Source organism: Nestor notabilis, unplaced genomic scaffold (genome assembly GCF_000696875.1).
Source record: "Nestor notabilis isolate BGI_N333 unplaced genomic scaffold, ASM69687v1 scaffold7095, whole genome shotgun sequence".
NCBI classification, from domain to species: domain Eukaryota; kingdom Metazoa; phylum Chordata; class Aves; order Psittaciformes; family Psittacidae; genus Nestor; species Nestor notabilis.
In genome coordinates this window covers 49,935-75,987 of record NW_009930583.1, presented here as the reverse complement: position 1 = coordinate 75,987, position 26,053 = coordinate 49,935, and the positions used below count along the sequence as shown (strand labels likewise).

Below are 26,053 nucleotides of genomic sequence, written 5' to 3'. Positions count from 1 at the left end.
TAATAATAGTAAAAAAAAAAAAGAGAGTAATTCTGCAAACCTGCATGTGCAAGTTGGTAAGTTCCTGTGGCACCCAGCTGAAAATGGGCAGACTTGGTGTCAGAGTGCAGATAAATGCCCACATTTAGCTGCCAGAACCCTTGCAGGACTTGCATTTTGGTAGAGCTATTTTAACTAGACCTCTAGAAATTACATGATCCGTGCACATAAGCCTGGCAATTTTCTTAGGCTGCTTTTAAACGTGGTGTTCATCTGTGCCCTGAGTACATGTGTTTGTACACCTGCAAATTGATGAACTCGTCCATAATGCCAACACTGGGACCAACTTCAGCTCTGACAATTTCAGTTGTGCAGAGGCATACATCTTGACTTTGCAAGGCCTGCATTTTCCATTAATTTTATGGAATTCTGTCTTCTAGAAGGATTTGTTTTTTGACCTTTAAAGAATGCTAATGCCCTCTGCATGAATGACACATTGCAGCATGATCATTACAGGCTTGTCAATACTCCCTAACAACAGTGAATTAAGAGTACCTGTCACCACCCTGTTCCATTGATCAAAGGTGCATTGATTGTATTTTGCTATGACATAATCTAGATAGTCCAAGGAGAGAGTAAACCAGGGCCATAAGTACTAACTAGACCTTTGGGGGTCCTTTCTGCACCTAGTGTAGAGCTATGCAGTAGTATCAGATTGTCACCATTTACCACTGCTCCAGGTGAACCACTCAGCTACGTGCCCCTTTAGAACCTCAGAGTTTGTAACTCATCTGTTTAGCACAGACAGTGGTAAAAATGGTTCTCCTCCTAGATAGCAGGAATATTTGTTTGTGTACTGGCTCTGAGCAAGTAGCTTTAGGCTTTCTGGGGCTGGAATCTAACTGGCACAAACCTAGCAAAGAGGCTGCGGTTTTGAGTCAGAACACAAGAGTTTCTGTAAGGATTTTCCTGATTTATTTCCTCTTTTGGAAAGGCTTGCACTACCTAGTAAATTGGCTTCATATTCAAAACTAGGAAAGCATGGCAAGTGGGAGATACATGAATGTCAGAGTTATATGCACTGGGGGGAGAGAGAGACAGAGAGAGAAAAAGTTTGTGGCAGACATTTCTCCTGAGTTTTCTTCCCTGACAACTGGTGGGAATTTTGTGAGAAGGACAAAGTTAAGAGGACTTAGAAGTCAAGAGGAGGTGCTGAGTGCTCAGCACATTTGCAAATCAGTTCACTTACTGCAGTGCTTAAATAGGGACTTTGACACCTAACTGGTTGCACTGTGGGCACCCGCTTGCTGGTACCTGCAGCCGTGGTGGACAAAACCAAGTTATCGCCCTCCTTTGAACGTCTCGGTGTTATGTCACTTTATTTCAGTGTAGGGCTTTTGAAGCCCAGAGGATTCACCCTCCCCCTCTGCAAGGCATCCGACTTCACCACAATCTTATCTTCACTGTAGAAGCCCTACAAACAGAACTGCCTCTGGACTCTGTCAGCCATGCTTCATGTGTGCACAGCACAGGCTGCTCAAAAAGTGCCTTCACGGCCAGCCCCAGCCCCAGCCTCCCTCAGAGTCTGGCGTTGACCTCACGAGCATCATGTTTCATGCTTATTAATTTTCCATGATACTTTATTGCAGCTAAACTGAAATATTATGTATCACAAATCCTAGCGTTCAGCATGTTTTGCAAACCATGAACTGTGTTTGAGATGTTCCCTCTGCTTGCCATTGAAGTGCACCACCTCCAAGGGTGGGACACCTGCACATAGGAGGAGCAGGACAGGAGCTTTATCATAAATAAGAAAGAAGATGTTGGTGGGCAAAATAAAAAGATTCGGCTTTAATCTGTTCCAGACACAGGGGTTTGCACTGTTTTTCACGGGCTCTTTAATAGTCCTAGGAGGTCAAGACCTCAGTTTTATATCCTGTCTACAAGCCAGCACCTCTACCAAAAATAGTGTCCCCAAAGCATATCGGGATATCACTTCAGAACTGACTCAGAGGGAAGAGTGCCAGCAACTGATTTAGCTACACTGCTTTTGATAGCACCCTGGATTTTCCTTGGAGATGCCCCAGACATGTACTGACCAGCTGTAACCTTGTTTACTTTACGAGGCCTGAGAAGCCCACAGCCTGACATGCTGTGGCTACCCCGTAGGATATGTTTAGTGGAGAGTCTAACAACAAGTTCCCAGCAAAGGCAGTATGAGTTCACCTACTCATATTCAAAGAATTATTTAACGTAACAGAGCAACAATGTAGTTGCTGCATATTTACTTGAATTGGCAGACAAGGTCTTCTAAAGAGTGTGCTTTTCAATATAGCTCTTGTTGGGTTGTCTACATATTCCTGTGTCTTGATTTGAGACCAGTCTGTGGGTTAGTTTCACATTGTGGTGCTCAACTTATGAGCAACCATCATGCAGACTCACCAGCAGCTATTAACAGCCTGTAGCTTAAATAATCAAATGTCCTAAGTTCATTCTCTTGGTTTTACTTCCCAAAAACTCCTTGCTCCTTCCAAAGCCACCATGGCTAAGGAAAGAACAAGCCTGCCTGTCCACAGTGGGCCCTCACGTTTAGCCTCTGCTCTCTTCCTGAGTGTGCTCTGTTTCCTTTACAGAGGTCATCTTTGTGTATGCCCACTGTCATTTTTCTTTCCTGCACCTACAACAGTGTGATCATAGAACCACAGAATTGTTTGGGTTGGAAGGGACCTCATCTAGTCCAACCCCCTGCAATGAGCAAGGACATCTTCAAGTAAATGATAGAAACAAGTGATTTTCCACAGTTCTAACTGGTCTGTGGCTGGTGACACCTGAAATTGTTCTTATGAAATATTATTGGTAGCAATTACGTGCCATGTTTCTTTAGTAAAGTTCCCAGAGGTCCACATGACAAGGAGGCTCAAGTAATAGGCGGTTGTCTCCATCATGCAAATTTGGGGAATGAATTAATCAAGCGAAAGGTCAGTTGTTACCATTATCTATCTTACCCATCAGTGCTGATCATCACAGTTTCTGTGAGCTGTTGAACAAGTCTAGACTGCTTTGGTAATAGAAACTTGCTTTCTTCAGTCCTGCAGATGCAGATTTACTTTCAAAATGCTACCCAGCTACTGAATCTTGCAGAGCCTAGTAAAATAGAGAAAGTATAAATTTCATCTTAAAAGCAGATGCCATCTGATGTGGATATGCAGACCGTGCTGTCTGTTCTACATTATTAGCAAGTGAAGGGTGTGAGCTCCTTTCTAAGCGTTGTCTGTCACCCCAAGTAATGGGGGGCATCCCTTCACAGAATCCTAGGATGGTTTGGGTTGGAAGGGACCTTAAAGCTCATCCAGTTCCAACCCCCTGCCACGGGCAGGGACACCTTCCACTAGAGCAGGTTGCTCCAAGCCCCTGTGTCCAACCTGGCCTTGAACACTGCCAGGGATGGGGCAGCCACAGCTTCTCTGGGCACCCTGTGCCAGCGCCTCAGCACCCTCACAGGGAAGAGCTTCTGCCTCAGAGCTCATCTCAGTCTCCCCTCTGGCAGGTTAAAGCCATTCCCCTTGTCCTGTCATTACATGTCCTTGTCTCAGACAGCAGAGACTTTATTCTTCCATGTCTGGAGAGGTTTGGGCTGACAACAAAAGGCTCAGAAGCTGAAGCACTGGAGATGAACGGGTTTTGCGGATTCACAGCGAGCTGTTGGCCAAGCAGAACCTTCTTCCTCCCTTCCTCCCTCTCTCCCTCCCCTTGTTAGGAAAATATTCCACTCACTGTGTGCAGCTATCTGCAGGGCACTGAGAAGTACCCTCTGCAAAAGGTGCCGGCAGAGGGGTGGCTGGTGCCAAGCCACCACCAAGTAAGTCTACATACAGTCCCGTTCGCTTGGCAGCGGCTGGGAGCAGGGAGAGAGGCATGGGGAAGGCTGTTCCCCTCTTGGCTTTGAGTCTGCACCATGTGCTCTTGGTGCAGAGAGCTGCTGGGAAGATCTCCTCCCTTGGAGGTCCTTCAAGCAGCCAGATAAACTGCACTGCCCAGGATGTGAAGAAAGATTTAGGATTTATGAATGTTCACTAGAGCCAAATCAAACATATTTGTTTTGTGCTGTGTTATTTGTCAAAATTACATCATTCCTCATGCTGATAAACAAGGGAATTCTGACTGCGCCCTGGACTGGAAATGCCACGCTTTGAGTTTAGAGATGATAGCTGTGTGCAGCAAGGAGCTACATGGAGCAAGTGGGGTGACGTTCAATCCTTTTAATGAATCAGTGAAACCAAAAGCACACAAGCATATGTGCAGTTACTTACTGCTCCTGTATAAACACAGAAATGGTCCAGTTGGTTATGCCTGAAACAGTTACACTAATTCCACAGGTACGAGGTGCTTTTGTGGCCAAGGCTTTCTGGAAAGCTTGGGATCCTGAAACACCAATGCTGCAGGGTGCCACGCTTGGTTAGTGGCAGCTTTAGCAAGGAGGTGGGGGTTGAAGCTCTCTTTGCCGTGAGGCAGGTGGACAAGTGCTAGAAATGAAAGTAATTGCTGCTACTCCAGGCATGGAGTGTGGATGTGACAGAGGGAAAACAGCTTCCTCCTGCCCTTCATCCAGTAGCCAGTCAGAGCTGAAACAACCTGCAGGACAAGTTGTAGAATCATAGAATCCCAGACTGGTTTGGTTTGGAAGGGACCTTAAAGCTCACCCAGTTCCAACCCCCTGCCACGGGCAGGGACACCTTCCACTAGAGCAGGTTGCTCCAAGCCCCTGTGTCCAACCTGGCCTTGAACACTGCCAGGGATGGGGCAGCCTCAGCTTCTCTGGGCACCCTAGAACACGCTGGAGTGCCTGTGGCAAGGTGTGGGTGCAAGGGGCAGGGAGGACACCGCTGCCTTCTTGTAGCCCAGGAGAGGAGAAGGGGCTCTCCTCCACGCGGAACATGTGCGTGGAAGCTGGGGTGTAATCAACCAGCTCACTCTGAGCAGCAGCCTGTATGTTTTCTGCTATACTAGGCATTACAGGAGTGAAGGTAGTTAAAGTCAGCGGCACGAAAATTAACATTTAAAAAGATACTCTGTATTCCTTAGCAAAGCACTGCAATCCAAAACATACTGTGTGGGCTTGGGTATGAGAGGAAGAGAAAAAAAAAAGATTATAATAAAAAATAGACTGCAGGCATAGAGTGAACAGTTGCCGTGACCTTGCCTTTTGTATGCCATTACACAATTCAATGGCAGTCCACTCAAACCTTGCTCTCGATCAATATCCTATTAAAGCAGCACAAAAAGTCTCTATAAACTTAGTGGTTAGCTATGTTTATAAATGGAACTCAGCATAATTAGATGGTCAATAGCAGGCTGTACTTGTAATTTTAAAATGAACATCACACATTTCATATCTGTTGTATTCGCCACAACCTCTTTGAATCTAATGATACAGTGTGTAAGAAACAAAAGCCTTGCAAAAAAAAGAGCTCAACACCCAGCTCCCCTTTCCCCTCGGCGGCAGCAGCAGCAGCACAGTGTGTTTCCCTTTGTTTATGGAGTCACAACACAGGAAAAAGTTTATTAGTCAAATGTCATGTTTCTCCCATTTAACCTTAAACACATTATCACTTCACTGCAGCGTTACTCACGTAATGATCTTAGTCACATCCCAGCCCCTTTGTAAAAATAAATACATAAAAATGGAAAAGAGAGAAATTAAATATTAACATGACTAAAAACGAGTGCTGTATTCCAAGGAAGACAAATGCCAGCCTGGCTGGTTTTATTTAGTGGGTTTCCTGTTCTGTAATTCAATAAAATTTTAAAAACAAATATTCCAATTGGGTTAAGTCAGAGGGATTTTTGTTAAATTTCTCTGTTATTTTTCTTGCCATTTCGGGTGAAGATCTGAGCTAACAGGCTGGCAGCGGAGGGAGTAGGTGATGCTGCGAGGTGTCCCTGGCAGTAGCACAGTGCTGGTGCTCAGGAGGGGCACCCGCCTTCCTCCTCCTCCTCCTTTTGGGCAAAATACCTCCTTGTTCCACTCAGAGCAAGTGAAACATGTCCCATCTGCACAAATGCCAGCAGCTGAAATGGGAGTTGAGGCTGGTATCAGTTTGTTTGCACTGAAAGCCTGTGGACATGACTGTGTGGTAGGGGAAGAGGGGTCCTTCCTCCTTGCCCCCTGCCAGGTCAGGGCCCTGGGTCAGATGAAATCTTGATGCCTGCACATAGGTGGAGACTATTGTTTTGACTTGCAACTGCAATTTCTGACACCCTTTCCTGTCTGGGAGATGTTCCTGAGCTATCAGAAGGTCACTTTGCTGCAGAGCGTTTCTTCTGGGGGGAAATGGTGTGGTTTTAATGTTGCCTGAAGTTTCTTCAGGCTGTGCTGGGGTTGAGCATCCCAATCATGCTGCCACTTCATGGAGGGCCAGAGTGTTCTTGGGGCACAGGAACAGGGGTTTAGGGAGGTTGCATGGTGGATTGTCAGCTGCTACAAAGGAGAGGTATAATTTACACAGTTTGACCACAGCTTGCACCACTTTGATCCCTTTGCTCACTCTCCAGAGTGGGGAAACCTGCAAGCAGATGAAAGTATTCCCTTCCCATCAGCTTTCTGGGCACATATGAGGTGGACAGTCCACAAGGCAGTGTGAAAAGGCATTAGGAGCAGGAGCCATTAGGAGCCATTGGATGCCTCCTGGCTGGATTAGCAGCATTGTGGCCACTCTTGTGGATGAAAATCAAGAGTGAGTAGAGGAGGCAGATGCCAAGCAGTGATCTCCCCTCAGCCAAAGCGCAGCACAGGAGGTGTGAGGAGGCTGAAGCAGAGAGAGAAAGCACACAGGGCTTCAGCCCAGCCAGGAAGAGGAAGCAAGCTTCCGCTGTAAGATGGAAGGCATTAACCTCTTCCTGACAGTCTCAGGGTGGGCTCTACACATCAGCACATTGCTGTGTTTTGTGATAGTAACTGTGAGCAAAGGTATGGATACCCTTTGCTGAAAGACAGGCATCAAATATGTGCCCATCAGGCAGGAAGGAGAAGGGAGTTCAGAACCTGTGCAAGGTTTGCCAAACCACTTCTAGGGCCAGAGACCTTGAGCTGGTTGTGGCAGGATTGTGACTCCTGTGTAAGGACTGCCAAGGGGTTGTAGGTACTCACTGCCGCAGGCCAGCCAGGCACTTCAACCTCTGCTGCTTAGATCTCTTGGTGTATATTGGAGGTTGGGTTAGTTCTTTAACCCTCAGCTTGCAAACAGGTTCTTGAGTGGTTTGGCCTGTGACAAAGCATCCTTCATGTTTGCTACCCCAGGCAGAAATTACTGTGTGATTAGCCCTTACTACTTTGTGCTGAGTTTACACAGTGTTAGCAATACGTTGTTCCTACCCCACCCCTGCTCTGGAGATACATTTCATTTTCCTATAGGGCCAATTCAAGGCTTGGAACAGAAATGGCCAGGATTTGGGGAGAGAGCAAGCAGCAGAGGCAGGAGGGAGAGAAAGAACAGAAGCATTATTCACATACCAGTTTTTCTTCCATATCTGTTTGGAATAAAACTGTTTCATAAATTTTGCAGTGCCGAGGAAATTCATCGTGCCTCAGAAAGAAACGGTGCTTTAATTTAGTGCTTGCCTTTTAATGTTCCCATTTGGAAAATAGTACGCTTAACCTGTGAGTAAGGCTTTGGTAGGTAGAGGGTGCAGAGGAATTGATCAGCAAAGGGTTTACAGAGCACAAATCTGTTTGGCAAGGAAGTTGCTGAAAACTGTGGAGTAGATGCTGCAGAGAGTACCTTTATGATTGATTTCCATTCAAGTCAGACTGACTGCAGTGTGGTCATTTTTCTAACCCATAACTGCTCACACTGCAGCAGTCTGCTATCTGCAGGGTGTCTGAATTATAGCAGTCCATGTCCGTGTTACCTTTTACACAAATTACTTACACCGGTTTCTTTTTCCATGCAAATTCATCAGTTTTACGGCCTCTTGTAGCTGCTGTCAGGAAACTGTTGCAGAAAGCACAAATTGATAAAAGCAGTTAATTTTACTGTGCTTAATGTTAGTTTCTTTCTGTTAACACACCCTCTCATATATACCCAGTGTGCAGGAAGCATATGATAGTTAAGAGAAGATAACAAAGGGTTTGAACGTTCTTGTCATAAATTAATTCCCAAATTAATTCCTTTTAATGATCATCCCAGATTTTCTCTGGTTTTAATGGCGTTGTGTATTTTCCATCTCATACTTTTAAAAGTCCATGGCTATCGAGGCTGTTCCCTTTCTGTCTCAATGACATTCTTAAAAGATCCTTGCCAAACAACAACTAATTGTCTTGTGGGGATGATGAGGCAGCTGCGAAGCTACATTATTCCTCTGTCAAATCTGACATTGTGAGCTCCTTAAGACTTGAGGTGAAATACTGGCCCCACTACAGTCAATGGCAGCACTCCCAGCAGCCTGTGTTTCAGCCCAGACATGTTAGCTGGGCGATAGGAATGATCCTGTCTTCATTTCCTCACTCCTGCCCCATTGGAGTGAAAGATCTTTTCATGTTTGAAAATGGGCCAGATTCTCAGACCAAAGATTAAACTTGGCTCAGCATCCTTGGGTGGCATTGAGACTGCTTCGCCTTTGTTGCTGTGAATCAGGGCTCTCAGACAATACATTCCAGGCCAAGCTTGTGCATTTTATTGTGCAGTACGTCCTCTTTCAGATGTGTCTGAAATGTGGGAGAAAATCATCATCTGCAATTGTCAGCTCCCAAAGTTGTATTGTCCTGTAAATAGCACAGTGGCTGTGGTACCATTTGCTGTACAGTGGCATTTCTTTGTGAAATGCATTATCTGTTGACTTTAACATTAAACTGCTCAGTTCCTTTTCTGTTCCCAGAGTTCATAGGCTTGTGCCTGCAAACTTCAGGGTGTATAGGAATTCATTATGTTTTAATGTAAAACCAAGGCTTCAGGACAGGGAAATGAAAGGTATTCATAACTTTTAGAGTAAAACTTAGGTGCTGGATAAGGTAATGAGAGGTGAACAGTGGAAGCCAGCTGCTGGAGAAAAGTCTTTGAAGGTCATATATCTTTAGCTTTGATTTAGCTGGAGGAGAGGCCAGAGGAAAACTCAGATGTTCACAGCCAGAAAAGAACTCAGGTTTCTCATTTGCTTTTGTGCTTTCTCCAAGGAGCATTTGTAACCTCTGTGCTTGTGGATGTACATCACGTACATACCGAAGGTCCTGAGGTGTTGTGTATTTCCTTGCCTATACTGCTTATAGATTATGCCAAGCACACTACTGGGATGATGCAGCCTATTTGTAACTATGCCAATAGATGCAATGTTGTCCTAAAAGCAAAAGCAACAAGTTTCATTAAACGTTAGAATTATATTAATAGAAAAGCAGTGCTTAAAGAAAGCCTTGCCGTAATTGCTTCCCTTTAGAAAAGGAGGAATGTAAGAGAGAATCTATGCAATGGAACATTGTATTCTTGATAAAATTTACATCTTCTTGATTGCAGTGCCAGTTACCATTAGCATTTCCTAATTTCCTCGTCCCACCTGTTCTCATCGTGAAACTAAACACACTCATGAGGAAGAAGAAAGTGATTTTGAAGTGCAATTCATGCCTTATTCACATGACTTACTGACTGCAATCTCTTTTGTTTCCCCAGCACCGATAGCTGCAGGAACAGGCCCTAATTTCTCCCTCTCAGATTTGGAAAGTTCTTCATACTACAGCATGAGCCCAGGAGCAATGAGGAGGTCTTTACCTAGCACATCCTCTACCAGGTAATTTAATCTCTGCCTACCACCAGGTTACTTGGAAACCCAGGCCACCACCATTACTCATCTGGGAAAGTAACCATTAAATCCTTTGACAAGCTGTTTGGGGGCCTAAAAATGTGGAGCTGTTTCAGACTCACAGAGCTGGATGTGCAACTGGATTGCTGTTAAAGTTCTTTTTAGAAGTACAAGCTTGAAGAAAAACGGCTTGTATAACTTCTGGCTTGTGTCTCGGTGCACTGGGAGAAGTTCCACTGGAACTGCTGGAGTTTCACTTGTGGCAGAAGAGAATTTGGAGCGTAGCGAGATGTGCCGCTTTGTCCTAGCGGGAAAGAAAAGACTTAAGATAGATTTGAATGCATTCTCTATTGTAAAAAGTGTTATCTGTGAGACTAACATTGTTTTAGGACCTTGGCCTATAATGCATTCTAGTTTTCATACAGCATTTAAAAATTTGTGACTCAGCCTTTGGAAAACAGATTTATTAATGCAGATGACTACCCAGTCGGATTTTGATTTTGGCTTAGACGCCAACTATCAAACAAGGATATTTTTGATTTTTTCCCTTTAACCATCCATGAGATTAGATTTATAAACAAGCCCAGTCACTCTAGTAGTCTTGAACACTATTAAGGAACCAGATTGATTATTTTTCTCCCCACAGCTAAAAGAGATCACTCATTTCAAAGACATGACAAGAAAATCTGACTTCAGCCCAGGGTTCTTTTACGTTTTTATCTCAGTCTGCAGTGCAACCAGCTTTGCAGTGAGCAAGTACATGTGTAAAAAGTCTCTATAGTTTCAATATAGTCGTTTTTCGTTAAAAACAACCAACCAACAACTTTAAAGACAGGCTCTTAGCAAGAACTTTTTATACTTTGCAGTGATTAGAGGAATATTCTAGATCTTGCACTTGGTGTGCACATTATGGAGCGTGGTGACTCCAATTCCCAATACACATCAGTCAAAAACTTCATGCTCTTTCTTTTTTGTGTGTAAAACTTCATAGCCTGCAGTGCTCGTCATTACCACCATTCTCAGGTAGAATTTACCTGGGACTCCAGAAACAAAAAAGTGAGGTTATTAATGTTACTTAAGAGCTCAGTTGTTGCTCTTCTATTCTTCTGCAAATAGCTACCACTGATAAGGAGCTAATTATAAACAGCATGGGTAGTTAATAACTTGGTAATATGTTTGTTTTCCTCTCATTAGGCTGTTCCCAGTCAGGAAAAAAAAGTATTCCTTAAATACACAGACTCAGCAGAATGATCAGGCGGTAATTATATTGTATGCACACAATTTCCCCTATTGACACATAACAATTCTCTAAATTAAGGAATGGCCAAACCTGCATTCCACACATACCACAAGACTTATTCTTCCTGTTTCTCACAAACTGATTTTGCATACCCGTCAGCTCCTACCTGTGCAGGGCTTTGGGTGGGGAGCTGCGGAGAGGCTGCGAGTTTTAAACCAATACGAAGTGCAGTGGAATATTTTATGTCTGTTAAATACGTTCCCCTTACACAGAGAAGCCTGTTCTTGAACACTTTAAGTCTTAATAGAATACAGATTTGGGGAAAAAAGTGAGCTGACCCAGCCTTGGAAAAGTACTTAGAAGAGAAATTCTCAGCAACGTCCCCACGCAGTCTGTGCAACTCATTATAGAACACGGAGCCAAGCTGAGTGTATTTGGCTTTGGGTTCCTCTCCCTGCAGAACTGCTGGAGTCTGAGCCAATGGCCACCAGAGACCACTGAAAGGGCTCTTCTGTCTCCTGAGCTTTTGGTGAGGGAAGTGTGGGGCATCACGAGGGAATGCTTTAGTACTGACACTGGCCAGAGAGACCTGTTGGGGCATTTTTATGCCTGATGGCATTCAGTTACAGAGTAAAATACTTGTACTTGTAGTATAACATGAACATTTCAGCCAAGAATGGATTCTTCCATCATTCACTTCCTACATTTCTTCTTACAGGACTGAAAGCTGGGTTAATTGAATGGCTACAGTTAAAAGATGGAAAATATAAGTTTGAACTGATAATTTGTCTTTCAGAATAACCTGTGGAAAGAATATGACAGTTAAAATAAGTCTTGTATGTCATTACTGTACTCATTCAAATTGCAAAAATCATGCAATACAAATTAAATTCTTGCCTTTTTATTGACCTCTGTGCCTTATGAAAAATCTCCTACTTTGTGATCTGTAAAAGCCTGAATGTTAAACTATCTTCTGGTTAAACTAATGTGTGCTTAGTGCTTCAGTCTGGACTCTCTGAGAGCTTGTTCTTGCATCTCACTGAAGCTTAGTCATTAGCAACAGAGCAAAGCAGAAACAAAAAGTGGATGCTGGAAGGTTGGGTGGGCAGGATGGCTGTGCAGGACTCACCTTCCCCTTCTCAGGGCCTTAGATCTGTTATAGTTTCCATAACCAAGTTAGTCCCAAGCAGGGCTTAGCAAGGTCTGTCTCAACGAATGTGCCTTCGTTCCTTTCCATACGTACTTATGATGTGTTTTTACTTTCTCAGCTCCACAAAACGTCTCAAGTCTGTGGAGGATGAGATGGACAGTCCTGGCGAGGAGCCGTTTTATACAAGCCAAGGGCGCTCTCCAGGAAGTGGCAGCCAGTCAAGTGGATGGCATGAAGTGGAGCCAGGTAAGCCACGGCTTTCAGGAGCCCGAGAACATGATCTCCAGTTGCTCTGTTTTGTTATCAGAATATACTGAACGCTGTGTAGAAAGGTGATCAATTCTAAACATCTTGTAACTTCTCCTGAGAAAAGGTCAGTCTAATGAAAGTGTTACAGTGGTTTTATTGCTCCTGCAGCTGTGAATGTTTCTGTAGTGTGTCACTTCTGTATTTTAGCCAATTATCTGAAGTATTTAAATAATGCAGCGAAAGATAGGAGGTCTTTTTCTGTCAAAAACTCCAGATTCAACTCTGGGATAGAGGTGACAATTGCTTAGCAAAAAGCAGTACTTGTTTGTGCTGTGCCCTAGAGTTATACTGTTTAAATAAATATCCCTAAACTTATAGAAGGTAGAAGGACTTTTCAAGCATTATACAACACTTGAACTCACTTAGTAATGACTTTTAAGAGACTTACAGAAGGAGTTGTTTTATTAATCTGTAATACCATGAAGTGTGATTGGAGGCTTCATATCAAAATAGATATCGCCGGGTGTTACACTTCATAAGGTTTAGGAAGCAGCTCTTGTGCCTCTTCTCAGTTAATTTTTGTGTGTGATCTTTCTTGTTGATCGTCTTTTGGGTTATGTTATGTTACATACTTAACTGTCCATTGATCACTTATCCTGAGATCATCTGGGTGCTTAATACTATTGGAAATACTTTTCTGGGTTAGTGCGTAGGTGAAGTTAATGCTTCAGTTTTGCTTATAGCTACATAGTCAAGTATTTATTGCCAATAAAAATAACAGAAGTCTTATTTGTTAGATAAAGGCAAGCACATCTTTCATCGTCAGCCTCCCAGTGTTTGAGAAGGCCCTCTAAACACCCCAAAGGGTCTTTTGCAATACGTATTTTTTTCCTTTCTTGTTTGGATTTAAAATAGTATGGTTTTGGGTTTGTTTTGAAACAACACATGCTTGTCCAGGGCACTGTGTATAATGAACTATACAGCACAGAAAAATAAAATCAACCTGAACAGCATTAAAATCAGTTCTGTGGGCACTTGGCCAGCCACCTATATCCTTCATCATGTAGGAAACATACCCACAGCTTCCTCTGGAGACCCTGTCAAACAGCTGTCCTTTACAGCATGCCCAGAAAGTCACCAAATTTGGGCTATTCCAGGCTGGGAGGGGACTGATTCCCGTGCCTGGGAGCCCTTGGAGGATCCCCTGCCAGCTGCCCTCTCTCCTCTAATGAGGAGGAGCCAGCTTGTGGGCCCTTATTGACTGCAGATGTGGCACTTTGGCAGGAGGAGAGGGTGGACCTGCAGGCAGACAAGTGCCAGGCTCCCCGTGACTGCCTTGCCGCCGCCGTCCCCAGGGCTCTGGTGCTTTCAGTGAGGTGTCCTGCTCACTAGACACCAGGGGCTGTTTCCTCCATCAGCTCCAGGCTCCAGATGATGTAAGGCAGAGCTTCACCTTGTACTAAACCAGTCTGCTCATGGAGCGGCAAAAACAGGAACAAAAGCTCCTCGCCCATTGAAAGGGAGAGATCACAACCTCCTCTGCAGACACAGATGGCTAAAAGCTGACTGGGTCACTGCTTCTACATCATTGTCAGATGGGGGGCTAACTCCTCCCAAAATTTGGGGTATTCTTTGTTAATGACAAATGTTCTCCATTTGTGCAACAGCCAGAGCTTGGCTATTAATTTTGCTGTCGCTTCTGGTGGTTTTCCCCACATGTGGTCATTACCTCTGTCTCATCCAAGTCCTCATTGAGTGGTGGCTCTGAGCTGCTGAGCTGGACAAGAGAAGTACCTAAAGCTTTACACCTCCAAAGCATGTCTGCCACTCTTAGCACCACTGGGTGCCCATCATGGGGATCTGCCCATGTCAAACTTCCGGAGGTGCTCAGAAAGGAAAGAACAAGTCAGAGAAGGGAAGGTTCTTCCTTCCTCATGACCTTCCTCACTTACTACAGAAAATTCCCAGATTCTGCTTAGTCTTTCCTGTAAAATGGCAGAAAATCACCTTGCAACTTCAGGGACTCAAGCCAGATACCAACTAGATATAGCTCAGACTCACCAAGCTATCTATCACCGTCACAGCTATGAAGAAAAACATTTTTATCCTGCCTGTGTGGGAGGCACTTACAAACCATCTTTATGCTACATCCACACAGCCTCACCCCAATTCTTCTGCTGTGGCTTTCAAGCAGCCTGTCCTCTGAATTCATTGCCTCAGCTTCTCTGTAAAACAGGGTCACTGCAAGAGCACAGCTGGCAGAGAGATTACCTAAAGAGCCACAGCTCATCAGTGGTGAAGGACAAAACAGTACTGAAGTGTCCTTCCATGCCAGGGCAACAGGGTGCTTGCCCCTGAGGGACACATCCTGCTGTGGTCTGTGCACAGCACCCTGCCTTACCTCAGGAATCACACGTGGGTCTGCTATGAACATCTATCCCTTTGTATTTGACATGGGTGCTTTATCTCCAGAAGTATAAAATGTTTTATGAGTCTTCAATGGGGCATCTGCCTAGAAAATATATTGGTCACCTGAAAGCTGTACAAATGATGTTAACATCCCATATTACCCAGTGGCTCGCCGCAGCATTCCTCTCTGAGAGGGGAGCTTTGGAGCCTGGACCTGTTTCAGATCCATCCTTTGTGGTGTTTTTCCTTTCCAGAAAAAGGCCTTGCCGTTTATTTAATCTGCAGTCAAAACGATGGCACAGTTTTGACATAGGATAATCTCTGAGCTTCAGTGTTTTGGTTTCTCCTCAGTGAAATTCACAGTAGAAGTTTAAAGACTAAACCTGTCTTTTTGTTTGACTTGGCATTTCTTCCATGTGGTTCATTTTCTGCTGCGTGGGATAATGCAGGTATCAGCGGTGCAGAATGCTGGTGGTTCAGAAGGCAGGCTGAAGTTTTATCCTGTGCTGGCAGAGGAGCCTAAGCCAGGTTTCCAAACTCCATAATTAAACCCTGTCCTTTGGGTTACCGGCCAAACAACAGGAGGAGGAAGTCAGACCAAGAAAAGGAAGCTTAGACTTGTCTGTGGGATGGCTGTGCTGGCTGGGAAGGAAAGTTCAGAGAGGAGCCAGCAGCCAACCTCCCAGCCCAGTAGGATCCACACCAAAGATAATAATATATCCTTTGGCTTTATTGCCTTTGAGTAGATTGCTTCCTCACAGGAGAGTTAGATTTATGCAGAGATAGCTTCTTGGCCTATATGCCTTGACAGGTTTATGGGAGTGAGAGGATGAATATTCTGTCTGTGTGTATTGCATTTGCTTAATGTTGAGGTGTGCACATGAGAAAAAAGTGGGGACTAATTCAGGAGCAGGTGAAGCACCCGTACACTTATGCACATGTAGAGACAGAGCGAAGTGCTCGTGGCACGGAGGCTGTGAGAGGGTGGAAGAGAAAGGTGTTGCCTGGGACAGTGCAGGGAAATTAGGCTGGAGAAATGTCACACAACGTGGAAGAGAAAGGGAAAATGAGAAGACAATTTTAGACCATCCAGAAGGGGAAAAGCGTATAGGGGAAAGAACAAAATGAACAAATGCCAGGAAAACAAAGATTTAACTTCCTAGAAAGGAAATATGAAATGGAACGTGTGAACTCCTCTTAGAGAAAGAGAGCACTCAGGCAGAGGGTTATTTACCGCCAGCCGTGACTAGTCGCTCTACATCTGTCTCCATTTTTTTCTCTTGAACAAATTCCCTTTTTGGATACTTTCTTCCTGCCTTGCTTCCCTGTGATTGCCCCTGTAAGTGGTCTTTGGAGGGCAGGCTGTATACTCAGAACATATGTGCAAACTGGCAGGAGAACAGAAGAGGACAAAACCACTCTGTGTGCTATTTAGATTAGGCAGTGGATGCTTCCCTTGTGCCTACTCTTGGGGTCTCCGCTGCGTGCAGAATAGAAGCTTCACCTATTGTCCATCCAGAGTTCTTTCTCTGCACTTCTACATCCCAGGCCCCTGGGTCTCGGAGCACCCTGACATCTGTCTCATGTGGAGACTTAGTTGGGTGCTTCACCCACCAGCAACATGACCTTTCCATTCGTGGCATTTCAGGCCCATAATCGTGAGCAGAGGACATATAGCACTCTCCTTATACATCAGACGTGACAGCCAAAGCAAAACCCAACATTAATTCTATGTTCCTCGTACTGTACTCCTTGAGTCTCACATCCATTTACCTGCACTCGAAAGCTCCTGGGGAGCTCTCAGGCCTAAAAAGGCTGCAGTCTGCCAGAAAAGATGAATTTCCTTTCACAACAGGAAGGCTTAGGAAGTAAAACAAAGCAGGCATGTAGTAAATTACTTCTGCTTTTCAAATACCTTTTGCCGTATCCTCCTTACCATTACTTTATCTCAGCACTTTCAGTACATAACTCTTGTTAACTGAGAAGAAGGGCAAGAGAGGATAAAGATGATGTTGGTAAGAAAATAAGGCAACACCACACTGGCTTAGAACTGATGCACAAAGCTGGCCTGTGTTCAGTTCTGTGGCAGCTCTGCTTGTAATAGAGGTAAGCCATAATTACAGGTATATGTTTTTTAATTCCATAATAAGAGAAGATTGAGTTAATCATTTAATGCATTCTTTTGATTCAGTCCAGGAGTAAAGTTCACATTGTGCTCTCTCATGTTGTAGTGTAGCATATGGATGGTGTTTGTCAATTCTGCTTTTGTTGTCTTTCTACAGTGTGGCATGGAAAAAATGTTTAAGATGCAAATTCAAACTATCCTGTTAATGTCTTTACATAGATCTTCCTGGTACTTGTATTTCCACATGTTAGCTTGGTCCCTAGAGGACCGTAATCCCAGGAAAGGTACATGTTTGTACTCCTTGTGCTTCTTGAGATATCTGAAGGGACAATTAGCTCTGCTTCAATTGTGGCCTTGATCAACTTAGAGCCCTTCACCCATTCGTAAAATGGGTGAAGCTCTGTGATGCTTCTTCTACTGAAAGGCTGATGGGGCTTTTCATACCGTGGCCACCACCTTCCCTTGCCCCAGCTCCACCCAGGCTGTTCTGCTGCTGGTCATGCTGTGCTCAGCTTTTGTGTGTCTTCACCTTGAAAACCCCAGGAACCAAATGAGCCTTTCAGTGCAGAAACCTTAAGGAATTAGCAATAACACTTGCACTGCATGACTGAAAGACATATTTACAGTTCCAGGGGCTTATGGAGTTGATAATATTATATGAACCTGCAGTAAGCTGGAGAGTTAGACTGCTGGACACGTCTTCGGTAGTAAAGATGCTATTAAAGTCAGCCTCATGATTGCTCACTACACCGCTCAGCCAGTGCTTCTCGTTCTCATGTCACCATCTATGGGACTGTCTGAAAATAATTTCTGAGCAATTTCTATGCAGCAGAGGAGCTGAGATCTTATTTTGGAATATTTCCCTTGCAGTGGCAGTGACCTCTAACACAACGGTGCGGTGTCTCTCCCCGCTGGTGGTTATAGAACAACCACATGCAGGCAGCTGGTCCAAACCCTTGTTTTAATAACCCTTGTCTTAAATCTGGCATGGGCTTTCTTTTTAGCAGATTCTCAGCACGCGAGAAAATTCTTTCTCCATGTTTACTAAGAAACTTTTATTTATGCCTTACGCATCAGAAAGTCTCATTCAGGCACAGATCAGATGACCACAAGACTTTGTTTTCAAAGTCTGTTCAGAATTATATCTTGGAAATATGAGAGAAAGTGGTATAAGGGAGATCCTGGATTGTGTTCTTTCTGCATTCTTTATGTCCTAAACACAGTTGTTGCCTGGCATTACACCTAAAAGAGAAAACATATATAGTATGACCCAGTGTCAGTGATGCAGAGTGCACCTGATCTGTCCTCAGGCAAAAGGTCTGTGGGCTCATCAGAAGACTTGACACCACACACTAACTCATTGCTCAGAGAAGTTTCCAGTGATTGTATTACATTACTGCCAATGATTCAAGGGACTGACTATAGAAAATATGATGAAAAACATGAGAACCATGTATTATAGAAAATAAGGAATAGAAAAGTAATCTCTTCTTACTGGGAAAACATTCAGCTTCAGACCTGGAGTATTCAATATCAAATAATTCTCTGGCTCTACTTTTCAGTGACTTGCTGTAGTGGGCAGTTTCCACTGGATCGTAACTAGACACAGGAATTTCATGATCATGATTAATTTCCTTAAGCTGAACTCTTAGGATGCTCATACGCCTATTTAAGAAAGACAAAACCAAGGAAACATCTCTTTTCCTTAGACCAGAGGAGGTCTACATCCAGGATCCCTGCCAGTTACATTTACGCAGTGTTTCCCAGGTGTGACATTGTCTTGCCCTCCAATTCTCAGTGTGTAAAGTCAGGCAGGATACTCACACAGCCATTAAGATTGTACCTGCCTTTGCAGCAGCTTCATTACATACCTTGACGCATCTATCAGCAGGCACCAGTGCCATTTTTTCCTCCATTGAACTTAATATCTTAAGACGGTGGGAACATTTCACAACCAGATAGACCTCCAGCCCAAGGCATAGTTTGGCTTTTTGAACGGGAGGTCAGAAGCAGATCGCGTTTCTCTGGTGGCCAGAACATTTTGGTTTATAGCACAGAGAATTTCATCAGGCTAATTTGTGCTGTTCAGTTGAAGAAACGCCATTGACATCCAGGGCCAGGCTGGATGTGTTTCTGGGCAAACTGATTTAGTTGAAGATGATGTTAGATGTCTTGTACAACCTAGTTGATTCTATCGTTCTATGATTCTATGATCCTAATTCCCTGTTTATTGCAGGGGGTTGGACTAGATGACCTTTGGAGATCCCTTCCAACCCAAACTGTGCTATGATGCTGTGAGTGGAACAGCAGACACAACCTGGTGCCTCCCAGGTGCAGGCAAACTTCCACTGTTCATTTTCTCTGAAGAACATCTGAGCTTTGTTAGACTGTATGCTGTGACTAGGACTCCTCCTCCCATCCACCCCATTTCCCTGTTCTCATTCAGACCCGTGCTTCTTCTCATCTCCAAGACTTTATACAGTTTCCCACATTTCTGCCCACTCTTACAGAGTCTTCCAACATCCTTGTTCTTTCTGCCAAGCTGAAAAGCAGAGCGTGCTTGGGCCTGTGCTACCTTTCATGCTTCCGTTACTGGTACGTGGAGTTAACCATGGCCCCATGTGCATGCTGCCACCAAAAAAGTTGGCTTCAGGTGAACAGGTAGATGCCTGAAGCCAAACGTACGGTGGGATCATACTTCAAGGAACTCCAGCAACTGTAGAATACAGAGCTTTCCTTACATGTCTTTTTACCTTCGTAGACTCCATGTGTTCCCTTATCCCTGCTCTCTGCATTACAGTATCCCATCAAAACACAAGCTGCCCAGTGGTTTACGAGAGCATAAGCTTTTTCTTTTCTTCTAAGAGCAATAACACTTATCAACTTCTACTGAAATACCATATCAGCTCCTTGTCACTGGCAGTCTACAGTTCCTGCCGCTAAAAGTTTAATGCATTTACAGGAGCACTTAGGCATCAAGACTTTGATATCACAATCTGTTAGTCACAGGTGCTACATGATAGGTTTGTGTTAGCACATTATAGATCTTTTATCAGATACTGCACAAAATGTGTGTGTTTCTCTGCCAGGCAATCAGAATCAGCCTGCTGCATAGTTGATGAGTTACTCACCAATATACGTTGTTGTTTATTTTAAACAGAACTTTTCCAGAACTGCACCTTAATGGATAACTTAAACTGTAATTGGGCAAGGCCAGCAAAGATCAAGAACTTAATGTGAGCCAGGAAAAACGCAGCAGGTCAATAGTGGCGCTTTGAGCATTGTCAGTCTTCCGCAATAGCACTCATCAAGTGAAATGATTAACACTACTCATTTGCTATAACAGACAGAGTCATTTTGACAGCAAATTACCACTGGATCAATAGCTCAGCTTTTCTTTGGCAATTCATGTAGTAGCATGAGACCTGTGACAACATGCCATGCTGCTGGCATTGCTGTCTCAAAATCATGGAAGGAAGTTAGAGCAGTGGGAAGAACTACTGATTAAAAAGTCAAATCACATTGAAAAGTCCTGGATGTTTTCACATCCTTCAAAGGCTCCTTTGAGCCTGACACTAGACAACACAACAAACTTGGCCCTGAAATTCAGCCTAAACTGTACTTTCCATTTTAATAAAATTAGTAATCCCAAGCAAGTTTTAGAGCACATGCCTCAGCTTTGCTGTCATCCCCTGAGGAAAACATCCGTTCAGTATGGTCCCGGAGAAATCGGTCAGTCAATGTTGTGACTGTGCTTCTTGCATCCAATTCCAGATGTCAGGAAATGCATCATTTAAAAACGGGTATGGAGCTGTAGGAGATCTGAGTTAAAAAATGCAGAAAGTGTTTCACTTCAGATACCAAATTAAAGCTGTGTTTTCAACTGGCCATATACATTATTTCCACTGACTTCAATGACCAAGTTAAAAGCAGATCTTCTGTGTGCTGTGGCAGCCATAAGATCACCTGAGCTATTTCTGTCTCCACGCACAATTAGCACCATCTAAATAATTCTTCAGATTGATAGGAAAGATTTAGTGCATGGAAAACTAGTCTCTTATGAAGGTTGGAACAATGCTTCTTGGTGACAATGGGATTCCTGTGATGGGACTGCTGTATTGGTAGTCCATGGGCCTAAGGTTCTTCAGACATCATTGCTGACTGAGCAATGCCATCCGTTCTGTTGAAAATACACACATAAAGCAAAGACAGTGATATGGTTTGTGCTTCCCATTGGACACCAAGTGAAAACTAGAAGCTTCCTGTCACTGGGACAAAGACAGACACTTTCTAAGTCCTCTCAGAGGTGAGCTCTGAAGGACAGAAGCACTCTCTGAATATGGCTGTGAATTTCTTGCTGATTTGGAGTCTGTCAAACATGAATCTCTGTGAGCTCCAGACAGGTCTCCTCTGATGCAGTTATCCTTGAAGATCATCTGATTGTGTGGCATGGGACTGTAAAATTGCAAGATGGGATTAAGCACTATGAAAGTATTGTACCTATCTTCCAAAAGTTGAACTAGTTTTCTTGTTTGCTTCTGGGACCAATTCAGGATGTTGACTTGGATCTATAAAGTCTTCTATAGATTAGATCTGGGTTAGGAAATGGACTACATTCCTTTGATGTGCTGTCTTAGCAGTTGAGATCAGCAGACTTGCTTTTTCTAATGTGTTTGGGAAGCAGAAGCAATATTTTATCTCCCGTGGTATGCTTCTGGTACAGAAATGTTCAGGCTTATTAATTCTTCAGGACACAGGAAAAGTCTTCATCACCTGTGTCGGCAGTCGTGGGAAAGGACCCACTGCAAACTCTGCATTGAACTCTGTTTTTTGGGGAGGCAGCTGGAAAGTATTAGTAGTTTTCAGAGCCAATATACAGTACATATAGAGAGCCAGTAAATGATGCATAGTATTGCAAATTCCTGTGCACTTCTGCATTTTATAAAGCAGATAACTAAAATACTCACCTAGCCAGAGCAGTTCCCCAAAGAATGCACTTTTCCAAGTAGAGACACAAACCAAAAACCCAGAGCAGAACAAGAATTAGCCAAATAGTGGTTGAAACAAATGGTTTTAGGATCAGTGAGTAAGGACCATGACCTCCTTTTGCATCAGTCAAGGCAACTGTGAAACTTTGTGAAAGAAGCTCACCACAAAACAGATGCTGGGCTATGTTAGGTAAATAAATTACCAAAAAATAATAATAAAAACTCCCCTACACATTTTACAAAGCACAGCTGTGTAAATACTGCATGAGACAGGGGAGAGGAGGAGAGATGTAACATACACCCTTTTCTATGCAGAAGTTCTGCTCTCGGCACTGTTTATTAACATTCCCAGTACAAGCATCACTCCACTGTGTCGCACACAGTGCGGCTACTGTACTCCGTGCACATGGTTTGTTCTTTGCTTTAGAGGAGAAAACAGGCTTTATTTTAGAGGAAACACTTTCACCCAAATCTAAAATGTGCAATGAGAGGTGTTAGGGGACACAGAGAGGATGGTACAGGACCGGGAACAAGAAGCAGACCATATTACATCTCCTTTTTGCACTTCCTTTCCCACACTGTGTCTGCCACACTGACTCCTGGTTCTCCACAAGATCTTTATTTCATTGAGCTGGATACCTACTGCAGTTTTCCCATTTCTCAGCTGCCAGGCACAGCACATTCCAGCCTACAAAAACTGTGGATCTGCCCACAGAGAATTAAAAATGGCTCTTCTGAGCTAGACTGAAGGCTCGTCTAGTCCAGTGTGCTGCTGTCTGTGACAAGAGCTGGTAGCGGACACTTAAGGAAAGAATACAACATCAGGACAGGCCGCCAGTGATGCTTTTCAGAGCACAGCCTCACGGATTTTGGCAGAAAACAGCTTCGTTTCATGAGCCAGCGGCTCTGTTCACATCTTTGTGTTTGACAGCCTTCAGTGGACTTCTCTTCTGGAGACATGCTTGGATGTTTTTAACTCATTCTTCATTTCGCCCTCCACAACATCCCATGGCAGCGAGTTTCGGTTTTACTCAGTGCTGTGTAAGGAAGATCTTAGGCAGAAGCTCTTCCCTGTGAGGGTGCTGAGGCGCTGGCACAGGGTGCCCAGAGAAGCTGTGGCTGCCCCATCCCTGGCAGTGTTCAAGGCCAGGTTGGACACAGGGGCTTGGAGCAACCTGCTCTAGTGGAAGGTGTCCCTGCCCGTGGCACGGGGTTGGAAGTGGGTGAGTTTAAGGTCTCTTCCAACGCAAACCAGGCTGTGATTCTGTGAAGAAACGCATCTTTCACCTGTTGCCTGATCATTTTGCTTGATGCTCCTTAGTGGTTTTATTACTGCCAGAAGTAGTGAATAAAACATTCCCTGGTTACCTTCTTTATTTTCTTTCAAGTTAAGTGCTGCCCCAACGTGTTGACCGCAGCAGTCAGTGAGCATAGGAAAGCAGAGAAATCTGTCTAGCAGCCTGTTAGCTCAGGTAACAATTTGGCTGAGTGGCTGCAGAGCCATTCTATACCTCCAGGAATGTCTATGTGCTGTGATAGCAGCTGTGTTGTTCCCCCAAAGTGGGTAGTCTGTAACCTTGACCCATAACCCCAGAGCTTATGGCATGAATCCAGGGCTACCCCCACAGCTGAGCCTGGATGGAGTGACTGTAATAAGGACGCTGCAGCCTAAATAAAGGCTTAAGTATTCTTAATTTCCCTTCATTTTCCAGCTCAACAAAAACTTAAAGTTCAGCGATCCTGTGTGCATACTGGCCACAGTTCTATTATGATTTCACTGATATCTTGCTCCGGGGAGTGCAGGTGCCCCATAGCATCCTCCACCTCTGCTTGCCCAGCCTGTGGTCCTAATGAGATCATCCTTTCTGCTATTCTCTTACATCAATGGTTGCTGCTATTTTTAGTGTGATACACACCAAAAAGCAGAACATAAGAGATCTCATTGTTAAAATTAGCTGGAAAATTATAGGCTGTTTTACTTGTTTGTGCATAGCCTTCATTTGCCTCGCTGGGATTTGTGTGCAGATCTTTGAACCCCCAAAAGCCACCAAAATGAGATAGTACCTGCAGTCCTCACATCCAAGTGCTTTTGGAAAGAATGGGACTCTTATATCAGCAAAGGCTGGAGGCAAAGTGTTAAGTTCCACCTATAGGAGGGAAAAACTTAAAGTAAGGATTTACAATCACTGAGACTTGAAAAATATGAATGTATGGATTATCTTTCTTTGCACCTAGTGGAACATCCCGTTTTATTACAGCAGCCCACTTTTGTCTCCAGGAGTATTATCTGTGATGCAGCACACTAATGCATTACCTTGCTCTGAATAGGAGAGAACGCTTTGGATGTAGTCCAGATTTAACCCTGTCTTTAGGGCTTGCCTTTACTGTTAACCAAAATAACAGCAAATGAAAGTAAAGCATCATCCCAACTCTTCCTCTGAACTCCACCAATCCTAGGTGTGAGGTGCAGCTTTAAGCAAAGGGTAATGGTCGTTCCCACTTGTTTCATGACTCTCTGCCTCACTCTGCCCTTTCAGTCCTTGCAACCAACATCTCTTTTCCACTCCTTGAGTAAAAACCACTCTAACACCCGATCTAAGCACACTGTGCAAAGAGCTGCTTCTGACTGTCAAAGTTAAGGTTTGACATCTGACATCAAATTGATTTCTGAAAAGTCCTGTCATCCAGCTGGAATTGCAAATTCCAGACATTTGGAGATTTTAAAAATTAAAAGGTCCCCCAAGCAGCTCTATTTCTTATGCAAATCCCTACCTAAATGGGAACTTACAAGTGTTACATAAATTGTTTGCCCTCTGTTAAAAAACTATCATCTAAAACTCCAATAATCTTGGGCGGAGGACGACAGTTTTTAAAGAGGCCAAAGCATTTCTCCTGTGTCCCATCGACTGTGGTGCTGCTGTGACTTTATAGTGCTATCTCTTTATTCTTGCAGGATTTTTCTCTTTAATGTTATGTGGAAAACCCTGAACAAAACCTGGCGCTTAATTCAGAGTAAACAGTGGCAGTGACTGAATAGAAACCCGATGTCAAATATACAACCGCCCTGGGAAAGTCAAAATGCATTGCTTTCTCATCTCTTCCAGTTGTTGCCTCTTAAGTGTATTATTCATAAAATTAGTGATTTAAAAATGCATGGAAACATTATTTTTTATATTCATTGCATCACTCGGAAAAAAAAAATGGTTAAAAATCGATTTGCTGGCCTCTTGGGGAAATGCTGTAATGTTTTTGGCTGTCTCCTACTTTCTGCTGCCAGCTAAAAGTACCATCTGGCTTGTTTAGGGCCTTTTTCCATATCAGGTGCTTCCAAAATTCTCCCCAACCAGAGGATTGTTTCATTGGGTTGCTTTGCCTGCTGAGGCATGTGTCCTGGGTTGGGAATCCTACTGCTTCTGTTCCCTGCCATCTTGCTGACGGTGGTGTGTGTATGTTTGGGCACAGATCTTGCTGCCTCTCTCCCGAGGACATTTGCATCATTGTCAGCTGCACATATTAAATTGATATGCAGGGCTCAGAAACACGTATCCCGTCTTTTGTCCCTTTGTTTGTGCAATTGTTGTGGTTTTAATTCTTCTTTGACACCTGGAATATCACAAAGCTGCTGATAATCTGTTGGCTACTAAGGGAAATGACATTGATAGAAGGATAATGTGTGTCAGACTTATATCTAGATAATTGCAGGCACACCCCGAACCCTCGCAGCTCAGGGAATGAATATCCTAAATCCATTATTAATTTGGAGAGTCATATGTGGCAGTTGGCTGCGGTGTCATCCTCTCGCTGCAAGAGTCACTTGCAAGGGATTTTAAAAGCCAGTTTTGGTTAATTCTGCATTGCTGTGTCGAGTTATGCCTAGTAGGAGCCGATTTGGGTATGTTCTTGCTGCCATTTCGTGGCAGTGTGAGGAGCTGTAACAAAATGGGGTTGGTGTCCTAACTCCTCACTGGAGGAAGCTGCCCATGTGTCTTCTGCACGGGCATCAGGTACCAAGGAGATAAGAAGTGATGCACTATGCGTGGTACCAGTTGAGGGTGACACCTCCTCCTCAGGATCCTTTGTTTTTCAAATTTGCAGTTTTACTTAGAAATAGAAATCTACCCCTCAAA

At 43.9% G+C, this 26,053-nt stretch overlaps 1 protein-coding gene across 1 annotated transcript in view; it reads left to right on the top strand.

Annotated features, from left to right (window-relative positions):
- Positions 1-9,586: 9,586 nt before the first annotated feature.
- The window catches only part of NFIA (nuclear factor I/A), a gene marked incomplete at its 3' end in the record, with an annotated part of 52,948 nt that continues 36,481 nt past the window's right edge, over positions 9,587-26,053 (top strand). The window contains exons 1-2 of the mRNA XM_010015469.1: positions 9,587-9,753; positions 12,274-12,401. Coding sequence (XP_010013771.1) covers positions 9,587-9,753; positions 12,274-12,401 — 295 coding nt within the window. The remainder of the gene's footprint in view (positions 9,754-12,273; positions 12,402-26,053) is intronic.